The 27,013-nt window shown below is 37.5% G+C and overlaps 1 protein-coding gene and 1 pseudogene across 1 annotated transcript; both read left to right on the top strand.

Annotated features, from left to right (window-relative positions):
* Positions 1 to 10,764: 10,764 nt before the first annotated feature.
* Positions 10,765 to 12,420, top strand: LOC149750724 (chromodomain Y-like protein pseudogene; annotated as a pseudogene).
* A 3,210-nt stretch (positions 12,421 to 15,630) lies between these two features.
* IFI44L (interferon induced protein 44 like) lies at positions 15,631 to 22,504 on the top strand. Its single transcript, XM_089920577.1, is given in 6 exon segments — positions 15,631 to 15,778; positions 15,781 to 15,800; positions 17,247 to 17,418; positions 20,753 to 20,853; positions 21,126 to 21,300; positions 21,455 to 22,504. Coding segments are annotated over 5 exon segments (612 nt in total). The 3' UTR covers positions 21,297 to 21,300; positions 21,455 to 22,504.
* Positions 22,505 to 27,013: the final 4,509 nt, after the last annotated feature.

Genomic DNA, 27,013 nt, shown 5'->3' with positions numbered 1-27,013 from the left:
AATAATCTTTAATGGAAAAAATCTGAAAAAGAATATATTATATATATATATATATATATATATATATATATATATATATATATCACTGAATCACTTTGCTGTGCACTTGAAACTGACACATTGTAAATTAACTGTATTTCAATAAAAACACTAATTGTACCATATACAAAAAAAAAAAAAAAAAGAAATGAAAAATAGAGTATGGGACCAAATCAAATCATCCAGGATGTGAGAGTGTTAATAGAGAAGTAAATGCAGGTTTGTTAGGGTTCTATTGCTATAAGCAACAATAGTCAATGCTCATTGACTTAAAGAACAGGAATGTGTTACATGGATATCAACAGGGAAACTGGAAGTAGTCTTGTCCAGGAGTCAAGGGAGAAGGGGCCCAGTCAAGCTCCTGTCACTGGGATAGTTTGCTTAGAACACATGCCCTAACTGCTTCAGGACATGTACTGTCCTGCCACTGGATTCAATGTCCTTGGTCCAATTCTGAAAGTGGAGAGCTCCCCAAATGCCAGAGCATAAATTCCCAACACTCTGGGAGAGGGATTCAGAAATGAATAAATCGATTTAAAGAAAACGATGATTTAACATACTTGAGTTGGATGAGTGAAATTTGTATCTTTTAAATATATTTCTATTTTATGCTCATGATTACTGTGAAAATTTTATTATGCAACATTCTTTTTCATTTAATAATAAAAATGTTAAATGTAGTAAAATTGGTAAATTTGACATTTTTCATACCACAGTTTATTGTAGCCCCAAATGTGAAATTACATAAGCATTGTAGGCTGTTCTTCCTGAGCCTAAGTCTGAGTATCATGTTAAAATCAGTTCACTGTTCATCTACAGTGCAGAATAATAAGAAATCAATAAATGGTTGTATGTTTAATCATAAGGAAAGGAAATTATTTAATCATAGGAAAATATTTATTTTCATTATTTTTATTTTCTCAAAGAGACATTTATCTTTAAATATGCTCTACTTTCTCTTTAGAAAATGGGTCACAATGGTCATGACCAGGCTCTTCTTTAACCTTGGGGGTTTCTAAATTGTCATTCATCTGTTTAATTTAATTCATACTTCAAATGTATATTAAGCAGCTGAGGAATAACAAGCAGAAGTGGAGACTAACCACAGAGGAGAAGGAAGAAAGCCAAGGAAGGAAAAATGCTAAGGAGGAAGAAAATAGAAAAGGAAGGCATTATGGGATGAGGAAGCAAAATAAGTAGAAAGAAAACAAAATGTTCAAAGCAAGACAGTACTGGGAAGCTAGAGACTCTGAGTCTGTATCTGGAAGAGGCTGCAGAACAACAGGAAGCGCGAAGAAGGAGAAGGAAGGCAGGGCTATACCTTTCTGTCCCCCGGGTGAGGCAGCCGTGGCTCTCTGGTCTTCCTAACTACACACAGTGTGGGGGATGCTCACTGCTTTTGGAGGTGGCCCCCCTATTCAGCTACAGGAATAACTCAAGTGACAAAACACTTTGGCCATTTCAGTCTTTAAGGCCTGAGTCTAGGATTTAGAGTCTTACTCTAGGCAGACCTGGGAATCTTTTTTTTTTTCCTGTTTGACTAAAATTTTTTAAAAATTGAAGTATAATTGGCTTACAATGTTATGATAGTTTCAGGTATACAACACAGGAATAAGAAGAGTAAATGGGCAGCAATATGGATAGACCTAGAGAGTAATATACTTAATGAAGTAAGTCAGACAAAGACAAATATTACATGATATCACTTATATGTGGAATATAAAAAATAAAACTACATGCAAAACTGAAAAAGACTCACAGACATAGAAAATAAACTTGGGGTTACCAAAGGGGAGAGGGAAGAGAGGGTGGACAAAGTAGGGTTATGGGAATAACAGATACAAACTACTATACATAAAATAGATACACAAGAAGGATTTACTGTATAGCTCAGGGAATCATACCCCTTATCTTATAATAATCTATAATGGAACATAATCTGCAAAAATACTGAATCACTATGCTGTATACCTGAAACTAACACAGTACTGTAAATCAGTTATACTTCAAAAAAAAGGGACTGATAGATGAATGGATGAATGATTGAATAAATAAATAAATGCAAAAGACTAAAAAGTGGTCTCTTTGATCTCAGTCTTGCCCTTTGTGATAGTCAGAAATCTATGATGGCCCCCACATGACCTACACCCTTGTGTAACTCTCTACCCTTGAGTGCGAGAGAGATCTGAAAATGATGGGATACCACTTCCATGATTAATTTATTGGCTTTAAAAGAGAGATTATATTCAGTGGGTGGGCTTGATGCAATCAGGTAAACCCTTAAAAGAAAGGGGCTCTCTCTGAAGGCGATTTGACACGAGGGAGATTCTGCTGCTGGCCTTGGAGGATTCTGTTGCCACCATGTCTTGTAAGCCTCAGATGAGTGAGACCATTGGCAAGGAACTGGGAGCATCCTCTTGGAGCTGAGAGTGGCCTCAGGCCGGCAGCGAGTAAAGAACAGGGGACCTCAGTCTTACACTTTCTCAGAACTGAATTCTGCCGTAACCGGAAAGAGCTTTCCCAGAGAAAGATGAGACCACTCCTGGCCAACACCTTGAGTGAGAGACCCTGAGGAGAGAATCCAGTTGAGCCATGCTGGTCTCCTGATCCATGGAAAAACTGTGCCATAATAAATGTGAGTTGTTTCAAAGCCTCTAGGTTTATGGTATTTGTTACAAAGCAAGAAACAACAAATACACTTTTCTTTCTAAGACATTCAATTTTGACCATGCCACCCCCTGCTTTTAGAGTGTGAAGGTTGTCTTCCTGATAAAAATTCAATTTAAATAAGACTTTTTTTCCCCCCAGGTGTGTATATATATTTTTTATTTTGTACAGTTTATTTATTTTTTTAAACATCTTTATTGGAGTATAATTGCTTTACAATGGTTTGTTAGTTTCTGCTGTATAACAAAGTGAATCAGCTATACATATATATATATCCCTGTATCTCCTCCCTCCTGCGTCTCCCTCCCACCCTCCCTATCCCACCCCTCTAGGTGGACACAAGGCACTGAGCTGATCTCCCTGTGCTATGTGGCTGCTTCCCATCTATTTTACATTTGGTAGTGTATATAACTACATGCCGCTCTCTCACTTCGTCCCAGCTTACCCTGTCCCCTCCCCGTGTCCTCAACTCCATTCTCTATGTCTGCGTCTTTTAAAACCCTGATCACCTCCCTAGCCTCATTGCCTGCCAATCTGATGTTGTCACTCCATTCCAGTCAGACTAAAATAATTGGAGGTCTCAACACTGTGCTCTCTCTTGCTTCACTTCTTCCTTGTAATTCATGTCTCAGTCTAAACTTTGATCTTTTAGCAAGCTTTTTCCTAGTGCACTAAGACTGGGTGAGGCCGCCATCATCCTGGTCCCCAGACAATCTCGTTCTTACTCCACTTGTAGCCCTCGGCACACTAACATAACTGTCTGTGTACCCGACTGTCTCCCAGAGTACACAGCATGGTCCCTGAGGGCAGTGGTTTTATCTTACTCAGCATTTTCCTTCCCAGGATCTAAGTCTGTATTGAATGAATGAATGTATAAACAGGAAAAGAGGCTGCACACTGCCTTACCGTATGCATTCAGGAAAAGCCAAATCATAAACTGTTTGTTCCGGTGCAGACAGTCTGGGTTTTGAATACCAGATGGCTGCACCACTCTTTCAGCTCCATTACTTTGGGCAAAGTCTCTTAATGTCCTTAAGTTTTATTTTCATACTCTGAGAAATAGGGATGCTAATAGTGTTTACTGTATGAGATTGTTTTGAGCAGAAACTAGGACAATGCAGGTAGGTGCACAGTGCCAAATACATAGTTATATGCACAAGAAATTATTAACTATTAGTTTTATCGCAATTTTTTATTAATAATTGCCATTTCATGCATGCCTAGATGTGGGCTGCAGAGGGGACCAAAGATCTTTTTCTTGTGCTCAACAGGAATCTTTTTATTTTTTTCTTGTTTTCTGTCTCTTTTTTACTAGAGAAAAAGAAACTTAACAGCAGGTGGCTTGCTGTCTCCTGATTGTTTGCTGCTGTGAGTTTCACTTTCCTTTCTTAAGAACAGGAAACCACTGATCTCAGCAGAAGCTTCAGTGTCCCAACTGTGGCTGTTCCATAAATCAGAGAGCAGTTTAAGCCTCGTCCAACTCTGAAAAACCAGTAAGTGACTTGCTGCCATCCAATGTTTCCTAGCTGTGTGCGAAGAAAGTTGCCCGTTTTTCTTTCTTTGAAAAAAGTTTCAGAGTGAAATCACTGCTAATGATCATGCTTTTCTCTTTCACTGGTTTTGTTTTTTAATTAATATTTCAAAAACAGGGAACTATAGAGAATAAATGAACTCTACTGTAATCTTATACAGTTCTATCTGATTTTTCGAATGATTTGCTTTATTTAATTAGAATGGTTTTTTTTTTTCCTTGAAAACCAAACCATTCTAATTACAGATCAAAGCATTACAGACCCTGTTGAAATTATCTAAGAGTCTCTCCTACATTCTCTTCCCTTCTCTTCCTTCCCAGAGGGAAACACTACCCAGACTTTGGTATAAATTATTGTCATACTTGTTTTTATGCTTTTACTGTATATATGTATGTAACTAAAATGATCTCTAGTATTGCATTTTGTATTAACAGTTTATTTATGGTATCATACTAAGAGTCTCATTCTCAACTTGCTTTTTTCCAATTAGTTCTTTGAGCTTTATCCACGTTGATTCAAATAGGTCTAGTTCAGTCACTTCAATGCCCTTTAGTATTTCCTTGTATGAATATGCCAAAATTTGTACATCCAATCTTCTAACAACACCATAAACGATGCTGCTATGCATATACTTACTTTCCAAAATGTTGCATGCCCATCAGGACAATGTAAGTATTCTTGAATTTCTATGTCCTGGTCAACTGTTAGTATCACTGGACTTTTGTTTAACGTGAAATGATATCTCATTATTGTTTAATTTACAGTTCCTTGTCACTAGAACTATTGAACATTTTTTCATATGTTTATAGCCCATTTGAGTTACTTCATCTGTGAATTTCCTGTTCACATACTTTGACTACTTTTCTATTAGGTCGTTTGTGGTTTTCTTATTGTTTATACCTTGGATAATATTTGTAGGATAAATGTGTTTTAAAGTTGCATTTGTTGTATCTTTTATTGTAAGAAAAATTTAAGTTTTAATGTAGTCAAATTTATCTTTCTTTCCTTTATAGTTTGTACTTTTAGTATCTTATTTTAGAAATCCTTCCCAATAGAGAGGTCATAATGATACTCTCCAGCATTTCCTTCTAAAACTTTGCACATTTAGTGCCTCACACCAACTGGAATTTACTTTTAAGGATGTTACGAGATTATGAGGATGATATGATTTAATTAAATTTTTTTCCCTATAGAGCTATTACTTGGTCTCCAAGCTGAGTAATCAGTTGTGTCAACTTTGTATTTGGTCAAGTCCTTCTCGATTTCACCTTCTGCTTTACCTCATGTTTATTTCTCTGGATTTGCACCCCACAATAAAGCCTCTGCATGTAAACTCGGCCTTAAGCTTTGTTTTCCAGGGGACCCCGGCTATGAAAGTTGGTCAGTCTCAGGGCTCTTGACTATCTTAGTGCCACTCTCACATTCTCCTAATTATCATAATTTTATATAAGTCTTAACTTGTTTTTCTTCAAAACTCTCCTGGCTCTTCTTTGCTCCTTGAAATATAATGTGAACTTTCAGATCACCTTCTTACATTCAATGGAAAGAATGTTCTTGGGCTTCTGATCGAGCGTGCACTGAATTGAAAGATAAATTTTGGAAGAATTGATATCATTTTTAAGAAGGCTTTTCTCATCCAAGAAAGTTGGGTAGGTTTTTTTTTTTTTTTTTTTCTTGCGGTATGCGGGCCTCTCACCGCCGCGGCCCCTGCTGCCGCGGAGCACAGGCTCCGGACGCGCAGGCCCAGTGGCCATGGCCCACTGGCCCAGCCGCTCCGCAGCATGTGGAATCCTCCCGGACCGGGGCACGAACCCGCATCCCCTGCATCGGTAGGCAGACTCCCAACCACTGCGCCACCAGGGAAGCCCGGGTAGAGGCTTTTTATTTGGGTCATTTTTCATGTCCTTTATAACATTCTTCATATAATTACCTCTTCAGAAGTTGCTCGCATCATTTAAAAAATTTACTCCTAGGAACATTATTTTATTTGCTGCTTTTGCGAATGAGGTTAAAAAAAAAAATCTGCTTCACTTCTTTTTTCTTTAGGTTTGCTAATATTTTGCTGAGGATTTTTGCATCAGTATTTAGGAGTGAGACTAGCTTGCAATTTTCCTTGCCTATAATGCCATTGTAATGGGTTGGTGTCTAAATTATTCTCTTGAAGTGTTTGTTTAAGATTGTAAAGTTGATCCCTCAAAGTTTGGTTTAGCTATTGGACTCATTTATCCTTGAGTTTTATTTGTGGGAAGTCTTTAATGATGAATTCTGCTTTTTAAAATGGCTATGAGATTATTCATTTTTTTCTATTTTCATATCAGTTTTGGTAAGTTTTGTTTTTCTCAGAATTGGCCCATTTCAAATTTGCCTATTTTCAAATTTATTTTTAAAAGCTTGTTCAGCTTAAACAATATTTTTATTGTTTGTAGCATATGTACTGATGTGCTTGTCTATGTTCTTGACCTTGGTACATTGTCACCCCACCATCTTTTTTTCTTTATCAGTATCAGCAATGTTTTATACATCTTATTATTCTTTTTAAAAACTAACTTCGGTTCTGTTGATCTTCTCTTTGTATACTTATTTTTGCTTTATTAATTTTTGCTTTTACTTTTATTATTTAATTTCTTCTTTTTTCTTTGTGTTTAATTGGCTTTTTATCTTGATGTTGTGAAGTTGAAGTTTATATAATTCATTTTCAGCCTTTCTTCTTTTCTAATACATGTATTTAATTATACACATTTTTTATAGTACGTTTTAGCTTCATTTCACAAGTTTCGACAATAATATTTTATTATCATTTATTCAATTTTCCAGATCTCATTAAGTTTTCTTATTTGATCCAGGGATTTCTTAGTAGTAGATTTCTTTATTGTCTAATGTATTAGGGGATCTATTTTTTTTTTTTTTCTGATTTCTAGCCTATATTCTTATTCAAAATTATAGTGCTTTGAAATGTTTTGAGACTTGCTTTTCGAGTTTTGTGGGACTATTTTTTTTTTTTTTTAGATGTTGGGGGTAGGAGTTTATTAATTAATTAATTAATTTTTGCTGTGTTGGGTCTTCGTTTCTGTGCGAGGGCTTTCTCTAGCTGTGGCAAGCGGGGGCTACTCTTCATCGTGGTGCGCGGGCCTCTCACTATTGCGGCCTCTCTTGTTGCAGAGCACAGGCTCCAGACGCGCAGGCTCAGTAGTTGTGGCTCACGGGCCCAGTTGCTCCGCGGCATGTGGGATCTTCCCAGACCAGGGCTCAAACCCGTGTCCCCTGCATTGGCAGGCGGATTCTCAACCACTGCGCCACCAGGGAAGCCTGAGTTTTGTGGGACTATTTTAATATATGTTCTATTCCTTCCTTCTCTCATTCTTAGACTCTAGTTGCACAGATGTTAGCTAATTTTACTGTACCTCTAGTCTCTTTTGTCCTGTGTTTTTCTTTCTCTTCTTTTTGTCTCATTGTTTCAGTTTGATATAGTTTCTTCCAACTAATTATTCCTTTTAAGTGTGTTTATTAACCTTTAGTTAAATGTATCTTCCAATTTTAAAATTTCAGATATATTTTTTTAAGTCCAGAATTTCCTTAAAATTTCTTTTTTCCATTTTACTGTCAACCATTCAATCTTATCTTTAACTTATTTGAACACACCAAGTTTAGTTACTTAAAAATTGCTGTAGGTAATTCCATTATCAGTATGGATTTGTTTCTATTTTCTTTTCTGTTTTTTCTCTTGGTTTTCTATCATGTTGTTTTGTCTGCTCCCCTGTGTTTATGATGAATGTGAGACATTGAATATCAAGAAAATGTAGAGGTAATTTAAAGTTAAGAAAATGTTCTCTTCATCCAAAGTTTATTTTGCATCTGTCCTGTAGCTAGAGACACTGGCAATCCTCATTTGTCTTAATCTGATTATAGACTGAGAAGACTAGAGATGAAATTAAGTCTATCTCCCAGTCCACTGGTGCTTCTTCTCTGTAGCTCTTCATAATTGTCACGCATGGCCTCGGGGAGGGTTGTGAAGGCACCCTCTTTGTTGTGCTGTATTACCCTAGTTCTATGAATCTATCAAAAGCTTTGCTGAACTTCTTAGCACCTTCTAAAGTTGACAGATGCATCAAATGCCAAGCTTACTTCTCTGTCTTCACTTCTTTTCCAAATCTTAGCTAATAACATAATTCTTCACTGCTTTTTTTTTCTCTCCAATACTTTCAAATATATCTGTTTTACAGTTTATCCTGTGTTTCTAATTTTTCTTATTGAAAGAATTGGCCTGATGGCTAATGGTTTATTTTGCCACTTAGGCAAAATAGACCATTTTAATCCTATTCAATTAAATAGGATTTAATCCTATTTAATCCTCTCATGTTTCAATTTCTTTCTTTGTACACTGTTTTCTGAACTAATTTCTCATTTATATCTTCAAATTCATGGGTTGGCAAACTATGGCCTATGTGCCAGCCATCTATTTTTGTAGAAAAACTTCTACTGGAACAATGTCATGTGCATTTGTTTAAATATTGTTTGTGGCTGCTTTTGCCTTACATTGGCAAAGTTGAGTCATTGTGGTAGAGACCTTATGACCCACTTAGCCTAAAATTTTTACTATCTGTTATTAAGAAAAAGTGTGCTGATCCCTGTTCTAATTCATGAATTTTTCTCTATTTTTTAATCCAGTTTGTTTTTCTACTGACCTTAAAAAATTAATGATATTTTAAATATTTAAATTATCTATTTTTTATATCTACCTATAGTTTTATATATATATATATGCATATATATGTATATATGTGTATGTGTTGTGTATTTTATATATATATATATATCTTTATAATCCAAATCCAAATAACATGCTTTAAGTGGGCGAGAGGAAAAAATAACTCACTGGAACTAGTATAGCAGAAACCACAATGCTATACTACTCTCTCAAACTATTAATTTTTTTTCTCACTAGATACAGAACAATGGCAGTGACAACCACACTGACATGGAATGAGGAAAAGAGTCTGCAAAAGCTGCTTGGAAATGTTTCTTTGAGACTTCTTTATAAGTCTAAGTGTCCACGGAAACAGAATTAGAAATATGCATAATAGGTGCATTCGTCAGGGATCCACTATAACAATGATTTATCATCCCAAGAATATTTTTGGTATCTTTATGCTTGGGCATTATCCTGAAATGTCTGAACGTTTTAGAGAGCCAAATACTTCCTTCTGTTTTTCATTTCAAAAGAATAAAACAATGGAAATGACGGCTGCATTTTTAAATTCAACATCGGAAATTAGCGATGACCAACTGCTATTTCAGTCCTCTATTTCTCCTAGATTTAAGGAAATAAGTATAATACTAACACCATGTTTTAAAATGTTACCTGAAAGACCTACCAATTACAGTGCAATATTTATCTAGAAACTTCCATTCTGTGCTGGTCTATGTTATCATACAAACAAAAAGAATAAAGGGAATTAATAGAAAATTTCATAATCAAGCTGTGTTTTTCTATGTTTGCTACAGTCTAATATTGTTATCTTCTGATTGGGAATATGTTGTATGTTGTCAATGCATAATTTAGCATAAGACAGCAACAGCTCATTTTAGTTTTGTGTCACATTCAATAACAAAGCATTTTCTAGGACTTTCAAGAATCACATCTTATTTCTTGATGTTGGCTATATTCTATCCACTTGAGTGGCTTTATTATGATACATCAGCCTAGCCTTGGGAGCCAAGGCAAGATACCACAACAGCAAATCAGTACATTAAGCATTGATTGAAATGTTTATGTTTGCTAAATACTGTGTTGCAATAGAGACCTAAGTGCAAATAATACTTGGTCCCTTTACTGAGGGATCTCAGGGACCAAAGCAGGTAATAAACAAACAAGTAGTATTCAGTGTGATAGACGCTATAATAGCGGTACTCATCAGGACAGAATTTCTCTGCCTTCTTTTTATGTTGAAAACTCCAAAGGCATTGCTTTAAGAGAAGATGTAAGTCCTGAATTCCAAATAGAATGCAAATACTATATACACTGAAGGAAAACAGGACAGAGTATTTTGTGAAGGAAATGGAATATTTTATTGCTCAGAGACCCTTCTTTCTGAAGAACTGAAGTAAAGGAAACAAGTTAATGGTTAATGGCACTATGAATGTACCTATTGATCTTGAAATTTTATAATGTACTTTAAGTATCTAACTCTAATGATTCAAGTAATTCCTTTCATGTTGAGGTACCAGTAATCCCCATTCACTTAGATCAAAATCTCCAGTGGGACTGCTCCTAGGCATTTCATGGAGCAATGGGAGCTTTGACTCCATCACAAATTACAATAGGTTGAGATTCTTGGGAGAACTGAATAAGTGATTGGTTGGGCTGTTGAGCAGGGAAAGAAAATAACCTCTAATTTAAGATATTAGTCATTGTTCTGCCGAGATGTGGCATGGCTTTAACTCCTGATCTGAAGAGTCTTATCTTGAGTGGTACAGACTGTCGAATACCAATCGTTCAGATAAGTTTGGAAAAGGAGTAAACTCATGTATGTTGGTCTCCACTAACTCACATCAGGTTGAAAGGATCGTTGACAAAAGGAAAAACAAAAAAAGGGAAGACAGAATATTTGGTTCCGTGGAAGGGCTACGACAGTGAGGATGACACCTCGGGGCCGGAGCAGCACCTGGTGAACCGAGAGGAATATATATATATCCACGATTTTAACAGGCTCCACACCGAGAAGCAGAAGGAGGGCACCTTCACCAGAACCAATCTGACCTCCCCAAACAATGCCAGGAAACAGTTTTCCAGACCCACCAACAGCATCTTTTCCAAGGCCTCTCCTAAATCACTCGTGGTCGGCAAACAGCACGAGCCCAAGAGCAGCCCGCTGTTTGCTGCCAGCCAAAAGTGCAAGAAGAACCCAGCCCCGTCCCTCTCGAACCGGAAGAACATGGACCTGGCCACGGCAGGTATAAAGATCCTCATACCCAAGAGCCCTATCAAAAGCAGGACCGCGGCAGACGGCTTTCAGAACGAGCGCCCCGAGAAACTGGACTCCGCCAAGCAAGGGCAGGAGGACACGGTGGCGCTGGAGGTGGCGGCCACAAAGCCGGTTGGGGCTCTGCCGGGCCCCGGCGCCGAGCGGCTGCGGATGGGGGGACCGGCCCGCTGACCGTTGACCGGGGATACACCCGCTGGTGCCTCAGGTGTCTGGCCCCCTGACCGCGGCCACAGCCACGGGGCTAGCCATTAAGGGGAAAGGTTCCTCCCCGTTCACGGACGCGCTGACGGCCAACAAGACCACCAAACTGCAGACGTCGGTCACGGGAGTAATGGCTGGAGGAGGAAATTCATCGACGACGGACGAGACCAGCCCTTCGACCAGCGGCAGTGAGGCAGACGGAAAGCACCTACAGGTACAGGGACATTGTCGTCCGGAAGCAGGAAGGCTTCACCCACATCCTGCTGTCCACGAATTCGTCCGAGAACAACTCACTCAACCCAGAGGTGAGGACGGAAGTGCAGAGCGCCCAGAGCACGACCGCCGCCGAGACAGCAAGCCTGTGCTGCTCGGCGGCCTGGGCAGTGTCTTCTGCTGCGGCCTCGACTTCATCTACTTCATCCAGCGGCGCCTGACCGACGACCGGAAGAGGGAGAGCACGAAGATGGCCGAGGCCTTCACAAACTTCCCGAAAGCTTTCATTCAGTTTAAGAAGCCTATCATTGCAGCCGTAAACAGCCCAGCCATTGGACGAGGAGAGTCCATACTGCCTCACTGTGACGTGGTTTGGGCCAATGAAAAGGCTCGGTTCCAAACACCCAATACTATCTTCGGACAGAGGCCAGTTGGCTGTACCACCGTTATGTTTCCCAAGGTAGTGGGAGGAGCATGTGCGAATGAAACGCTGCTCAGCAGGCGGAAGCTGATGGCGCAGGCGGCGTGCGGCAAAAGGCCTGGGCCCCCTGGTGTTCTAGCCGGGGACGTCCTTCACCCGGGAAGTCATGGTCCGCCTTAAGGAGCTCGCCTCCTGTAACCCGGTTGTGCTCGTGGAATCCAAGGCCCTCGTGCGCTGCAGCAGGAAGCTGGAGCTGGAGCAGGCCAACGAGCGGGAGTGCGAGGTGCTGAAGCAGATCTGGGGCTCGGCCCAGGGCGTGGACTCCATGCTCAAGTACCTGCAGAGGAAAATCGGCAAGCTCTGACGGCCGGGCTGCCCCCAGACGACCCTGGAATCGCGTGGCGCAGGGCGGCTGGGGCTCCCCGGGTCCCGGACCCACCCTCACAGCCTGGAACACGTTCACTTGGCGCTCACGCTTGGAAGCAGGACTTGAAATAGACAAGCAATTAATTACCAAGGAGTTTCTAAGTACTGTAACTTTAAAATAAGTAACTACAAAGCTCCTTTGTCCAAACGTCATTATTTTATACTTAATATACACACAAGTATAAAAGTATAATGGAGAGCTCTGGGCTGCTCTTTGAGGCTCTAATTTTTGTTATCTTTGGCTAGGACTGTATAAAAAAGAAGTGTGTTTTCCTGGTTTGGGTGTCAGAAAAGTCTGGAATAAAGTTTGTTTTCCTTGTTTTTTCCCCTCTAGAAAACGGAATCTAAAGAGGTGTTAGCCAGCCTTGCCTCCCCTGAGCCAAATAGAAAAATCTGAGGCATGCCCTTGTCTCCAAGGAGGTACAAAACCTCAGAGATGGAAAATTCTGAATCAGTAGGAAGTCTTATCTTTCAGGATAAGTATTTCTGATTAAACACCCACTGATGAACATACCCCCAGACTAAAACGCACGTAGGAGTCACGCTGAGAAGTCAATTGATTCTCCCTTTTTTAAAAAATATGTCCGATTCTTACCTAGTTGACAGGAAGAAACCACTCTCTCTAGGGGAAAGCTTGTTTTGCTGTATTAGTGAATCACTGAATAGCGGTAAGTATGATATCTAAGTTATAAGTTAGTGGGTTTATAATTAGTTTTTTCTGACCCTTTTGAAAAATAACTACATAAGTGCTTCTTGTTGCTGGGTGAAAACTACTACTTTATATACAGTTTTGGTTTTCTATTTGCAGATATGATTGATGTATTACACCAAAAATAAAAGTATTTTTATGTTTATAAAGTGTAAATTTTAGGTTCACTTAGAATATATTTTATTTAATAAGTTAAAATTCTTTTGGCACACTATTAAATGCAGAAACTCCTTTTTAAGAGAAAGAACTACCTTATATTGACGTTTAATGTTCTTGGTCTCTCCTTTCATGTCAACACAATATACCAAGTACAGATTGCTGTCTGAAGAGTGCCATGTGTAAATAAACGCCCTCATTCCTGCCAGGAGTGGGGACTGATTCCTGATTCCAGATGTCTACCATTCAGTAGGCTTCTGAGCTTGCAATAGTATGGAATGTATGAAGAATGAAATAAAATCAAAACCTTATTTTATACAGTTTTGACATTTATACTTAAAAGTGGCCACCTCCTGGCTTCGGAGAACTGTACAGTGTGTAAATCTGCCTTTACCTTGGATTGGTTGGTGCAGTAATTTTGCATCTTTGGGACCTACTTTTTTCGTTCAGTAGTTTGAACTATATATAAAATGTACAAACAGTAAAGTTTTTATAGAATAAATATTCAGCTGTGAAAACTGGTTAAATGAAACTAACATTTCTTAACACATTTGAAAACAAACAAACAAAAACACAAATTACAGTAGGCTACGGGGGATTCTCCACTTCCTCGTTTAGAGTGGGAGAATGGTGATTATTGTCTGGTGTCTCTGAGAAGTCCTTTTCTTTGTGATTCTTCCCAAATCTTCCATAGTTGTGTCTATTTTGGAAGTGTATTTGACCAATAAATAAAATTTTTTCAGAGTTTTCCTGAAAAATAGTCTTGGGATCAGATTGAGTGTGTCTAGAAAAGAAGCTTTGTTAAAATAGTGCTTCTTAAAATGAGGTTTGTGGACCCCTGAGAGTCCCTGAAACTCTTTTAGGGGATCTGTGAACTTAAAACTGTTTTTAAAACACTAAGATGCTTTTTGCTCTTTCTAGTGTATTAACATTTGAACTGATCAAACAAATATAATTTTATCTGTTGGCACCTTAGCATGAATCAAGCAATGGCACCAAACACTACTACAGTCGCTGTAATCTTCCCTACCACTGAGTTTGCAGTAAAAACAAACAAAATGCCAGTTTCACTTAAGAATTTCCTTGATGAATCAGTAAAGATTATTGATTCTATTTAAACTCAACTCTTAAATGCACATCATTTAAAAATTTTGTGTGATGAAATGGGAAGTGCATATAAAGTGCTCCTAATACATGTCAAAATATGGTGGTTGTCTAGCAAGGGCACCAGTGCAATTGAGTTGTAAGCGGAACTTTTCTCATGTAACATTTTTGATTGAAAAGACAACTGAAAGACTTGCTGATTCATACTTGGGTATTTGGTAGACATTTTTGGGGAAAATGCACGAAATGAGCCTGTCACTTCAAGGACAACAACTCACAGTGTTTGTTACCAAAGATAGCATTTGAGCTTTTAAGAAAAAATTGGAATGTTGGGAAACTTGTATCCACCACTTTGAGATTGAAAACTTAAGAACTTAAAGACTTGTCTAATGAGATTGATGATGGTATTAAGAAATATGATGTTTTAATATTGTACAATGAAATGTGCCAATATTTGGACCATCCAGATAAGCCAGCGAACCAATACTTTCAAATGACCAATGCGTCAGGTTACAAAATCATGGATGGATAAAAGATATATTCAAAGTGTAAGATAGATCAATGAACTTAATGTAATAGTATGAAAACGTCACGGATTTCACATTGCAGCTAATCTTTGAGAAATTATCACTTGTTAGCTTTGATGTATTATTAATGAGGAATGTCCATAATTCTCTGAAAGCTGTTAAATTAAATACTCCCTCCTTGCCTACTACATGTAAGTGTGAGGCCAGATTTTTTTCATATACTTCAACCAAAACAGTATATCCCAACAGATTGAATGCAGAGGCAAATATGAGAATCCAGATGTTTTCTATTAATTTAGACATTAAAGAGAATTGCAAAAAGTAAATCAATCCCACTCTTTTCTATAATGTTTTGGAAAATAATTTTTTTTGTAAAATTGATAATTAGGTTAACATGTAACGGTTCATAATTGTATTTTTAAATGACTTAAGAAATATTTAAAATTTTTTGTTTTAATTTCTAGTATGTTACATGTCAATAGATATAACTCACACGAATAAAATAACTTTGGGACCCTCAATAATTTTTAAGAGTCTAAGTTGATCCTGAGACCAAAATGTTTGAGGACCACAGTTTAAAAATATTAACCAGTTTCTATTTTTCCTATTGTCGTGTCTTGAAGGCTAGTTGAAGAATGAACTTTTATACTTGATGTGTTTTGTTTTACAGTATAGGATATATTCTACTAAAGATGGAAAAGATGGTAAATCTCTGCCATTTATGTTGTGTGACTCCATGGGGCTGGATGAGAAAGAGGGAGTAGGTTTATGTGTGGCTGACATACCCCACGTCTTAAAAGGCTGGTGCCAGACAGATATCAGGTAAGAATCCTTCAATGTCTAAAACATTTCAAATCATTTTCATCAATGCTTTTCATTGACTTTTTACCCCAGGCAGTTTCAGCTGTCATAAAGTGGTTTTAACACCAACCAATACCACTGTACTTTAATAAGTATTCGTGTAAGGAAAGTAGATAACAGCTCTTTCTTTCTCTTATTATAAGAAATATAGCCAAAAGGCAAGAGTCTACTCATATAGGTTCCAGGAAAAGTTCAGGAGGAACTGTGTTTATATCATTCTTTACAATGATGTAAAACAGTAGGAAAGTAGTAGTATAATCTCTTGAACTTTAATAATCGGTTAGGTAGAATATTGAAACAACCACTTTTTGTTGAAGTGTGATGTTATACTGAAAGTAATCAGGCTTCACTACTTAAATACTTAGATTCAAAGGCTGGCTCTGCCACCAATTAGGTGTGTACCCATAGGCAAGTTACATACTTGTCTCTGTAAGTCTTAGTTTTTTCATGTGTGTGTGAAATGTAGATAATGCTAATCTCACAGGTGGCTAAGAAGATTAAATGAGAAGATGTACTCTAAGTTCTCAAAAAGTTAACCATTATTATCACCTTTCTTTTAGGCACAATAAAATCAGCCTCAGTTTCTAAGCAGTGACTTCCTTTGCCTCTCAATTGTGCTTGATTGGAAACCTTAACTATGCACTTATTTATTTAAAAACTGTTGATTAAAAACCTAATATGTGTCAGATACTACGCCAGTTTTGAACATAATCCTATCCTCAAGAAGCTCACAATCTAAAAAGACATAAAGATACAGGGCGGAGGAGCAGGGTAAAGAAATGGGAGAAATCATGGACATATGAGCACCTTCATTTTTCACAGCACAGAGTCAATCAATTCAGTCCAACATTGAAACATATAGTTAAAAAAATAATGAACCCAGCCTTGTATTATGTTTTGTAATTATTTTCTTAACCCTGGAAAGATTATTGTCTTGTGGTAAGGACATGTTAATTTAAAATTTGGTATTTTTTTCACTTTAATTTCTTTTTCTTCTGTAAAACTAAAAGAAATTATAGTGTTTTAGTTTAAATGGCATTTTCAATATATTTTCTCTTGCCTTTTCTCTCAGTTAGTCCATTTCAGTATGCAAGAGTTTTGAAATTAGGTTTTAAAAAACATTATTTATACTTTTCTGAAATATTTCCATTATGGACAATTAAGTTATAATCACCATTTTTGCCAAAGCAATGGAGTGTGTTGTTTTATAAAAAAGACATAATGGCGCCATGCTAACAGTGGAGAGGAAGCATGAAAGGGGTGCTACTAACTAATCTGGGGAAGGAGTATTGGGGGGAAGGGAAGGTTTTGGGCTGGAGGTTAGTGGTGGGCATGTTTGAAACATGAATTGTATCTGAAAGAATTTAGCAGAGACTCTCTAAATGTTACCTTATGTTTCTGTAACAGTTTAGTCCCCATAAACCATTTACACCCAAGCATCCTACTTTCATCACCTCTCCATCACTGAAAGACAGGATTCATTGTGTGGCTTATGTCTTTGATATCAACTCTATTGACAATCCCTCCTCTAAAATGGTGGCGAAGTTCAGACAAGTTCAGAAAGAAATATTAAACTGCGGTGAGTCTCATTGTACTTATTAAAATATTTTTACTTGGAAATAATGCTATATTCACAGGAAATTACAAAAGGAGTACAGCAAGGTCCCATGCCCCCTTCATCCAATTTCCCGAGCCCTGGGTTAGTTGGTGGCAACAGCACATGGAGATCATCCAAAGGCTTTACTGAAAGCAGGACCCTAAATCCTAGTCTTCATTCCTTAAAGATTAGAAAGGCCATAGTTTTTTTTTGTCATGTGTGATTTTCCTGTGGCCAGATAGGGGAGTCACCTCCCCACATCATGTGACTAGACCAGAAAGATTAAAACCGGGAGATATAACACTCTTATAATGTGTGGTATAGCTTTGTCATTTTGTCACATGTGTAGATTCGTGTAACCGCCACTACAATCAAGATACAGAACTACTCTATCACCACAAGGTCTTTGTCGTGGTATCCCCCAATCCTCACCATCCATAGTTTTTGGCAGCAACTAATCTCTCCTCCATCTCCATAGTTTTGTCATTTTGAGAATGTTATACAAATGGAATCCAAAAGTATGTTTGATTTGAGACTGGCTTTTTTCGCTCAGCCTAATATCCTTTGAATTCCATCGAAGTTGTTGTGTATATCAATTGTTCATTCCTTTTTATTGTTGAGTAGTAATCCATGGTATAGATATTCCACAGTTGTTTTAACCATTCTTTATCAAAGGACATTTTGATTACTTCTGGTTTTTGGCTATTGCAAATAAAGCTCCTTTGAATATTAGTGTGCAGGTTTTTGTGTGGACATAAGTTTTCATTCTTCTGGGATAATTCCCTGAAATTGTGATTGTTGGGTCCTATGCTAAGTGTGTGTCTAATTTTTTAAGAAACCACCAAACCACTCTTCAGAATTACTGCACATTTTATATTTTAACAATATATGAGAGATCTAGTTTCTCTGTATTCTTGCTAGTATTTGCCATTGTTGCTATTTTAAAAAAATTTAACTCTTCTAATAGGTGTATAGTGATAGCTCATCATGGTCTTAATTTGCATTGCCCTAATGATGAATTACATTGAACATCTTTTAATGTACTTATTTGTTTGTATGTGTCTTCCTCAGGGAAATATCTCTTCATGTCTTTGACCTATTTTCTATTCGGACACTTTGGTTTTTTACTGTTGAGTTTTAAGAGATCCATAAATTCTAGATATGAGTCAATTATCAGATATATGGTTTGCAAATAGTTTCTCCCAGTGCTAAGTTGTCTTTTCGTTATCTTAACAGAGACTTTCACAAAACTAAATTTTAAAAATTTTGGTGAGCTCCAATTTATCAATTTTTTCTTTTAAGGATCATGCTTTTCATTTTGTGTCTAAAATCCATTACCAAACTTTAAGTCCCCCAATTTTTTCTTTGTTTTCTTCTAAAAGTTTTATAGTCTTATTTTTTACATTTGAATATATGATTAATTCTGAATCACTTTTTGTGTAAGATGTGAGGTATAGGTCAAGGTTTATTTTATTTTATTTTGCCTATGGATATTCAATTGCTCCAGCACCACTTGTTGAAAAGATTATCATTGCTCCATTGTATTGCTTTTGCACTGTTGTCAAAAATTCATTGTCCTTGCTTTTGAGCATCTATTTCTGGGTTATGTATTCTGTTCCCTTGATCTATGTGTTCATTCTTCTACCAACACCACACAGTCTTTATAACTGTAGCTATATAGTAATAAAAATATAGGTCTTAAAGTGGGTAAAATAATTCTTCCCATGTTATTCTTATTTGTCAAAATTGTTTTAGCTATTCTAGTACCTTTACATTTCCATGGGAATTTTAGAATTACCTTGTCTATTTCTACAAAAAAATCTTGATGGGATATTGATAGTTTGTTTTCTCTAGGAAGATTTTTTGTTGAATTCTTAGGATTTCGTACCATCTCAGATGGGGACAATTTTATGTCTTCCTTTTCAATTTGTATATGTTTTATTTCCTTCGCTTGTCTTACTGTCCTGGCTAGGACTTCCAATACTATGTTGAATAATAGTGGTGAGAGCAGATACCCTTGCCTTGTTTCTGATCTTAGGAGGAAAGTATCCAGTGTTTCACCACTATGATGTCAACTATGGGTTTTTAATAATAGTTCTTTATTAAGTTGAGGAAGTTCTTCTTTATTCCTACTTCTCTAGGAGTTTTTTTTTTTTTTTTAAATCATGAATGGGTGTTGAATTTTGCCAAATGGTTTTTCTCCATAGATTGATATGATCATGGGAGTTTTTTTCCTCTTTAGCTTGTTTGTATCGTGGATTATATTGACTGAATTTGAATCTTAAGCCAACTTTGTCTCTTTAGGAAAAAAACCCCATGTGTTCATGGTGCATAATTCTTTTTATGTATTGCTGAATCCTGTATGTTAATATTTTATTAAGAATTTTTGCATCTATATTTATGAGGAATATTGGTCTGTAGTTGGGTTTTTTATTTATTTATTTTTTAATTTCTGCGGTCTTTGTCAGGTTTTGGTCTCAGGGTAATATTGGTGTTATAAAATGAGTTGGGAAGTGTTCCTTCCTCTTTCATTTTCTGGAAGAGATTGTGTAGAACTGGTATTAATTTCTTTTTAAATGTCTGGTAGAATTCTCCAGTAAAGCCATCTGGGCCTGAAGATTTCTTTTTCAGGAGTTTTTAAAACCACAAATTCAATTTAAAAATAGTTTTAGAGTTATTAAAATTATATATTTCATATTAGATGAGTTGTGGTAGTTTGTAGTTTTAGTCTATTTCTTCTAAGTTGTCAAATTTATGCATGTAGAGTTGTTTGTAGTATTTTCTTATTCTTTTTATGTCTTTGGGGTTTGTAGGGTTATCCCCTCTGTCCTTCCTGGGGAAGCAGTTATTAGTAAAGCAGAACTTTGATTCGGTTAGGATTTACTCATCTGATCCCTGCGGTTTGAGGGAAAAGGCAAGAGGTCCTTAGTAGAACTGTGAAATCAGTGTACTTTGCTTTTATAAATGCTCACACACGACCCTCCTCACTTTCTCTTTCTTGGGGTTCTTTTGTAGTCTTCGAGATTCAGCAACCACTTTTACCCCCGGACACTTTAAAACACACTATTTGAATGGGATAGTAGCTGATTGCAACTTAGTGTGAATTTAATTGCATTTAGAAATGATCTCTCACTTTGGAAGGGATCATTTCTCCTGTTAGAAGAACTTCAAGTCCCATATTGAGATTTCTTGGGGATATTGCATTCTCCTGATCTCAAATTTACATTACAGAGTACTGTTTTCACACATATTTAATTACCTTGTTGACACACTGCTATTTATGATATAAAATAACTGATTTATCTATTTGATATAGGTGTAGCACATGTAGCATTGCTTACTAAAGTGAATAATTGCTATGCAGTTCTTCAAGACAACTTCTTAAAGATGAATAAATCTATGATTTCTCAAAGCCAGGTAAGGAATACTTTTTGCAACTAGATAGTATTGTAATAATGCTGTACTGTGTGTGTGTGTGTGCTCACACTACATACTCACAGGTAAATGAAGAAATGGATCAATTGCCTGGTTGATTCAAATTTATACCCCACTTTAAAATAATGATCTGAATTATAATTATATTCAGAAAATAACTTTATTAAGCCATTGCTTTTGCTGTTTCTTGAATTATATTTAAATCAGTCAAATTTCAGATATAAGACATGCTTATTAAATTGATTTTTCCACAGATATAGAATGCCAACAAGATGCTAGGCATTCCTCTTTCTAATATCGTGTTGGTTGAAAATTATGCTTGAGAGCGGGAGATGGATCCTTTAAAGGATATTTTGATCCTCTCTGCACTGAAGCAGATGTTCCAGGCTGCAGGTGACTTCTTAGAGGATTTGTCTCTTGAGTAAACAGGTGATCTGGCCCCGTTCTGCTCCTCTCACAAGCTTTTGAAAAAACTCTAAGCTATACCTCAGTTGGATAGCTGGTACCCATCTGCCTGTTCTAGTCCTGACGGCCATGTTACAATATGTGCTTTGTTTTCACTCTTTTTCTGTTTTGTTTTCAGATGCAATTGTGGGAATGTTCCAGCTCTGCATGCGACATCAGTGCCTTGATTCAGACACATGGCCCAAACCAGGGTTGCTGACAGCCTCTTTGAGACTCTGCTTCTATTCATGTTTTACCTTCTGTCTCTGACAACATCTAACTGATGATTCCTTCTAGGATCAGTCACACCTCAAGTGCAAAGGCCAACCTTGAGCAGTGGTGGGCCAACATATGCTCTATTGCAAACCACCCTTTGTATTTCTGCACTATTTACAATTTAATTTATATGACACCTTTCTAAATCTCCTCAGCAAAATTAACTATTCCCTTATTATTTATCCATAACACTTAATTTAAAACTCTATGCAAGTACTAATCACATTGAGTATAAACTGGTTACATAGTTATCTGCTTTTCTAAATAAATTGTGAGTTTTTTAAGAAACAGAGTTTGGATTTTACTTATCTTTGTATTCACAGAAATTAGCATAGTGCCTGGCAGGGAGCAAGCATACCTGCTATTAAGCATCTCTGTCAACCTCCCCAGAGTGATACCATGTATTTAAAATTTTTTTCTTATAGAGGAGAAGACTGGGAGAGAATGAAATGCTGGAGATAAATAAAGGACGGAGAATGTTTCACTTATCTCTGGATGACAATATGATTTAAGTTAATTAAAAGGAACAAGTATTTCTAAAGGACTTACATTTTGTTTCTGTAAAAAAAAAGCTTTTTCCTCTAATGAACCCATGCCTGATTTTCATTAATTGAATTCCAAACCATCCTAGCCATGTTCCCAAAGTAGAGTGATCAAATATGTTTACTCGTGCAAGTCAATAACACAGTTGTCTTATACAGGTGCTCCCAAATGATTCTAAAGTTCTCAGGGTAGCTGAAGAAGTTAGGACTATTAATAAAGACAGAAAAAGAATTCCAGAAAATAGGTTTCAGGGTTTTTTTTTCCTCTCTTTTTTCTCTTAACTCGCTTCTTCAAATTTCTAAGTCTTTTTCAAATGAATATGCTTTGGCCCAATAGTTATTTATATTAAAGCAGTCTAATTTACTTATAATCAGAATTATTATCTTTTTGGGGGAAGTCCTGGGTATTACAAGGGCAAGAATTCCTTAGGGATAGTTAAGGAAAAAGAAATATTTCCTAAAGCAAAGCTGCAGGTGAAGCTGTGCTCAGATGAATGTCCAGGAGCCATGAGTCAATGGAAGAGATGGATGGGGTCTTTAAAAAAGATCTAGGAATAGAAAGGTCATAAGTATTGAGGAAGAGAGCCCAAAGTAGATATTGGGAACAAAATTAGAGTGGCAGCCAGGATGGTTATGATATGTATGTAGGATGCAACAGGTCCAAAAAGTAAGGTATGTTTTCTCTATGTAATCCAGGGAGAAAAACAAGCCATGGCCGTTGTTGGTTGGGAAAGACTGAAGGTGATTGAAGACCCACCATTGTTTTCACCAACTATAGGGCCATAACTCATCCTTCTCCAAGGTGGAGTCAGCAAAAATCTGGGCAGAGGAAAGTTTTGCTAGATGTAAAGTTAGATTCAAGGTAGAACTTCTTTACTCTATTTGAAGGGGTAGCATGGAATACCCTTATGAGGGAGATGGAGACACTGAAAAGAAGAGAAGTAATGGAATGATCAAGAGAGATAAACAATGAGGGACTGTCCAGGTGAACCAACATTGTTTGAGAGTACAAATATTGAGGCTAAGTTTTTCTTTTTGTTCTATAAAGGCTTTAGATTAATGATGTCACAATTCTGAATCCTCTGGCTGTACACTACTTTGGGAACACTTAAACCTCCAATGGAGCTAAATGTATATTTGGAGTCTAGGTTGGAAAATATTGGTGAGGGGAGCTTCAAAAAGGGATAAACTTCTCCTTTATCTGAGAGAGAACCTTGCCTGACATTGTGGATTCTGCCAATCTTTCTCTACCATCCTGAGAGATAGTGGGACTCACCACTTTGCTACCTTTTAGAGGCCATTCAGTATTTTGGAATAATTTTCAATTCATCTAGATGTACAGTCCAGCCCAAATCACTAAAATATTTATTGGTAAAATAGTGCTAAGGGACACAGTAGATGAAACATAAGTGTGGTGTCAAGTAGAATGTCATCTTAAAGTGAGAGGGATGTTGTAGAGACAGTTTTGCTAGAAACTTTGCACAGTGAGTGGATGGGTGAGTGGGTTGGGTTGTGGCATTAAAAAGTGACTGTTTCTTAACCTACGTGTCCATCAACAGATGAATGGATAAATCAAATGGAATATTATTAAGCCATAAAAAGAAGGAAGTCCTGCCATTTTAAACAAAATGGCATATGCTAAAAGAAATAAGTCAGATAGGAAAGACAAATACTGTATGACATCACTTATATGTGGAACCTAACAAAGCTGGACTCATAGAAACAGTGGAATGGTGGTTGCCAGGGGCTGAGAGGTGGGGGAAATGGGGAGATGTTGGTTAAAGGGTACAAATTTCCAGCTGTAAGGCGAATAAGTTCTGAGAATCTAATGTACAGCAAGGTGACTATAGTTAACAATACAGTATCATATACTTGAAAGTTGCTTAGAAAGTAGTTCTTAAATGTTCTCACCACACATACAAAAAGTGTAATGATTTGAGGTGATGGATGTGTTAACTAACCTTATTGTGGTAATCATTTCACAATGTATATGTTTATTAAAGCATCTTGTTGAACACCTTAAACTTACATAACATTATATATCAATTATATCTTAATCAAGCTTGAAAAAAAGTAAAAAAACAAAGTGTTTCTTTCTGGCAGAAATTGGTAACATTGTACAAATTCACCCAGTATCTACCTTAATAAGAGGGGTAATTACAGTGGGTGATGTGTAAGGCTGTGTCTTCTTTAGAAAACTAATCTTAAAGATTATCATATTGCTTCTTCATAAAAAAGGCAGGTTCGTAACTAATTTCACAAAATTGATTGGGGGACTCAAGTAAGTCTCAGGTGCTATAGAGACCACCTGATGAGTAATCATCTTGTAGGGACAAAATTCCATCTGATGCTAAAGTAGCCACTTGATAGCAAGGCTGATCAAAGTCTTTAGGTGTTGCTAAAAGCTGTGGGAATTTGGATGTCCCCAAATCCCAATCCTAATGTGACGAGTGTCTGGGCCGATTTATGGAGAAGAGTCGATTAAGTACATCCTATTTTTGCCATCAATATAAGCAAGATGGAATCTTGCCTACCAGTTGCAAACCACTGCAAAAATTTTTTTTCTGGTGTTGAAGAAAATGCAGGGCACTGGGGTCAGCCAGACAATAGTTTGGATAATAGCCAATATCCAGCTGCACGCCCCTCACATGGATAGATTCAAGCTATTCCAGGCCCCAGGGAAGAAATGTCAGTGTAAGCAAAACTGCAAGTATGGGTTGCAGGAATTGGGATGGGGTGGGGAAAAGACTAACAAGCTGTGCTCAGTGGTGGGTAGATCATTATAGTTTTTAAAGTTTTTTAAACAATTGATTTCTTTGGAATATTTCATGATAACTCCAGTCTGACATCAATAAAAAAATGCAAAACAACCCCATACATTTAAGCCTTTGAGCTCATTTGTCTTCCATTTTGGTGTTATATTGTGAAAGTAATTCACATGTGAATGGACCACTACAGTTTAAGTAAGCATACTAAGATATATACAGTTATGGTATTCTGAGTGTATCAGACCCTGTTCTGCCTGATAGGCAATCAGTGGTTCTGTTCTCAGTGCAGGTTTATAAGGGGGGATTGTCAAATCCCCATGACTGAAGAGTCCAGGGAGAAAAAAGAAGTAGCTCATCTGCATGGTAGGACTTCATATATTTCAAATGAGCAGCACATGCAGCTAGATAACTTCTTAAAATAGTAACTTTTATATATATTTTTTATACTTCCCTGTGTATAGTTTGTCCCTCATTTCCCAGAGTCATTCACATTGTTTTCTTAAGAATTAAGTTTATTTAAACCAGGGGGTGAAAAAAAACTGAAACAGTGTTCATATTTTTTTTAAGTTTTGTAGTAGACCCTTGGGAGTCCAGGCCATGAAAGGATCTGAACACAGAATTTATAGAATTGCTATGTATTAGAAAGGTAATAGAGGGATGCAGTTCTGTAGAAACTATAAGGTTGTCACCCAGCCTGGGAAGAAAGAGGGAAGAGAAATTGTCCATAACTCTGGTGGAAGAATGAAAGAAAGAGAAACAGAATTGAAGGGACCAAGAGAAAGTGTGTGGTACACAAAGGGGGGATTCTCAGTACCATGTGAGCAGTTACGACACTGACTGGAAGCCAGGGCAATGTGCCCAAAGTCTTCATCCCCATTTGAAGAAGCCCCACACTTCACAAGGTAAAGAAGAAATGTGACCTGATGGTCTTGTCAATGTGGCCTGTGGGCCTTTCATTAATAATGGACTGACTGTCATCTGTAGACTATCCAACAGAAGGACACACCTCTGTTCTGAAATTTAGCTGGCTGAGACTGTCTAAATAGTTGGAGCATATCTGCTTTATAAAGACCTGAGACATTCAGAATACTCCCAACACATAAGGTTGACCCTTGATGCTAAAAGGACCGGTGGGAGTATGCAAAGGGGGACACCAACACAGGTTTTTGGATGGGACCTATCATACCTCTGAGCTCATATAGAGCATCTATGTCTTCCAAAGTCTCAAGGAAAGGAAAGCTGGGAATATCAATTTCTTGAAGGGACTGGTTCATTCAAATGACATAATTTATGAGCAAGGGCTACCTAAGTTATTGGGTTATTTGTATGTGTTGGGAGTGGGGAGGTAGGGGGCAGGTTTGAAACTACATCTTGATAAATGCCAATTCTACAGTATCTCTTAAAAGAATTTGGGGTAAGTGCTGACTACCAAATGATCTCTCCTCCCCTCTCCATGTCTTGTTTCTTTATCATTAAGGAGCTAAGCCTTACTTATTTCAGTTCCATTGATGATACAAGGAATGTGTCAAATATTACCCTAAGATTCCTAGCTTTCTAACCGAGCTGACAGCTGTTTTCCAGGTGAGGTTAGACCCTCTGGCTCCAGTCTGAGTTCTTAAGGCAGTCTTCAAAATGGAAGAAGAGATCTTCTGCTCTTTTGAGCCTTTCAGGGAGCGGTGGAACCTGGCCATAGAAGGAATTCAGACGGTGATGACACTGTGTTTAACCCTCGCTGATCTCTGCAAACCTTTTGTTTTACCCAGTATTCTCTGCTTGAGGCTGCTCCTCCCATCAGAGCTTTTCAGAAACCTTCTCACGTTTCTTTGCTGGAGTCAGCTTTAAAGTCTTCCTTAACACCAGCAGCATACAAAGCAGTGGACGCTGATGCACTAAGACCCTCAGGATTGGCCAATTTGGCAAGAGACCCTCTCCACTGACCATGAAAATAGGGAAATGGAACTGCTCACCCTTGAAGACTCACTGAGACCAGCGCGGGAGACTTCCCTCCCTGTTGCTAGCATGGACCACAGCCTCACTCAGCTCTGCAGAGTCAGCTTCTCTGCAGGTTCACTTCTTTATTTGCAGCGGAGCTACATTCTTTAGCACTTTCCA

The sequence above is a fragment of the Delphinapterus leucas genome, chromosome 1 (assembly GCF_059928025.1).
Source record: "Delphinapterus leucas isolate spDelLeu-1000000601 "Yukka" chromosome 1, BTC_Dleu_Yukka2, whole genome shotgun sequence".
NCBI classification, from domain to species: domain Eukaryota; kingdom Metazoa; phylum Chordata; class Mammalia; order Artiodactyla; family Monodontidae; genus Delphinapterus; species Delphinapterus leucas.
The sequence above is the reverse complement of the archived record's forward strand: the minus strand, read 5'-3'. Positions and strand labels throughout refer to the sequence as shown.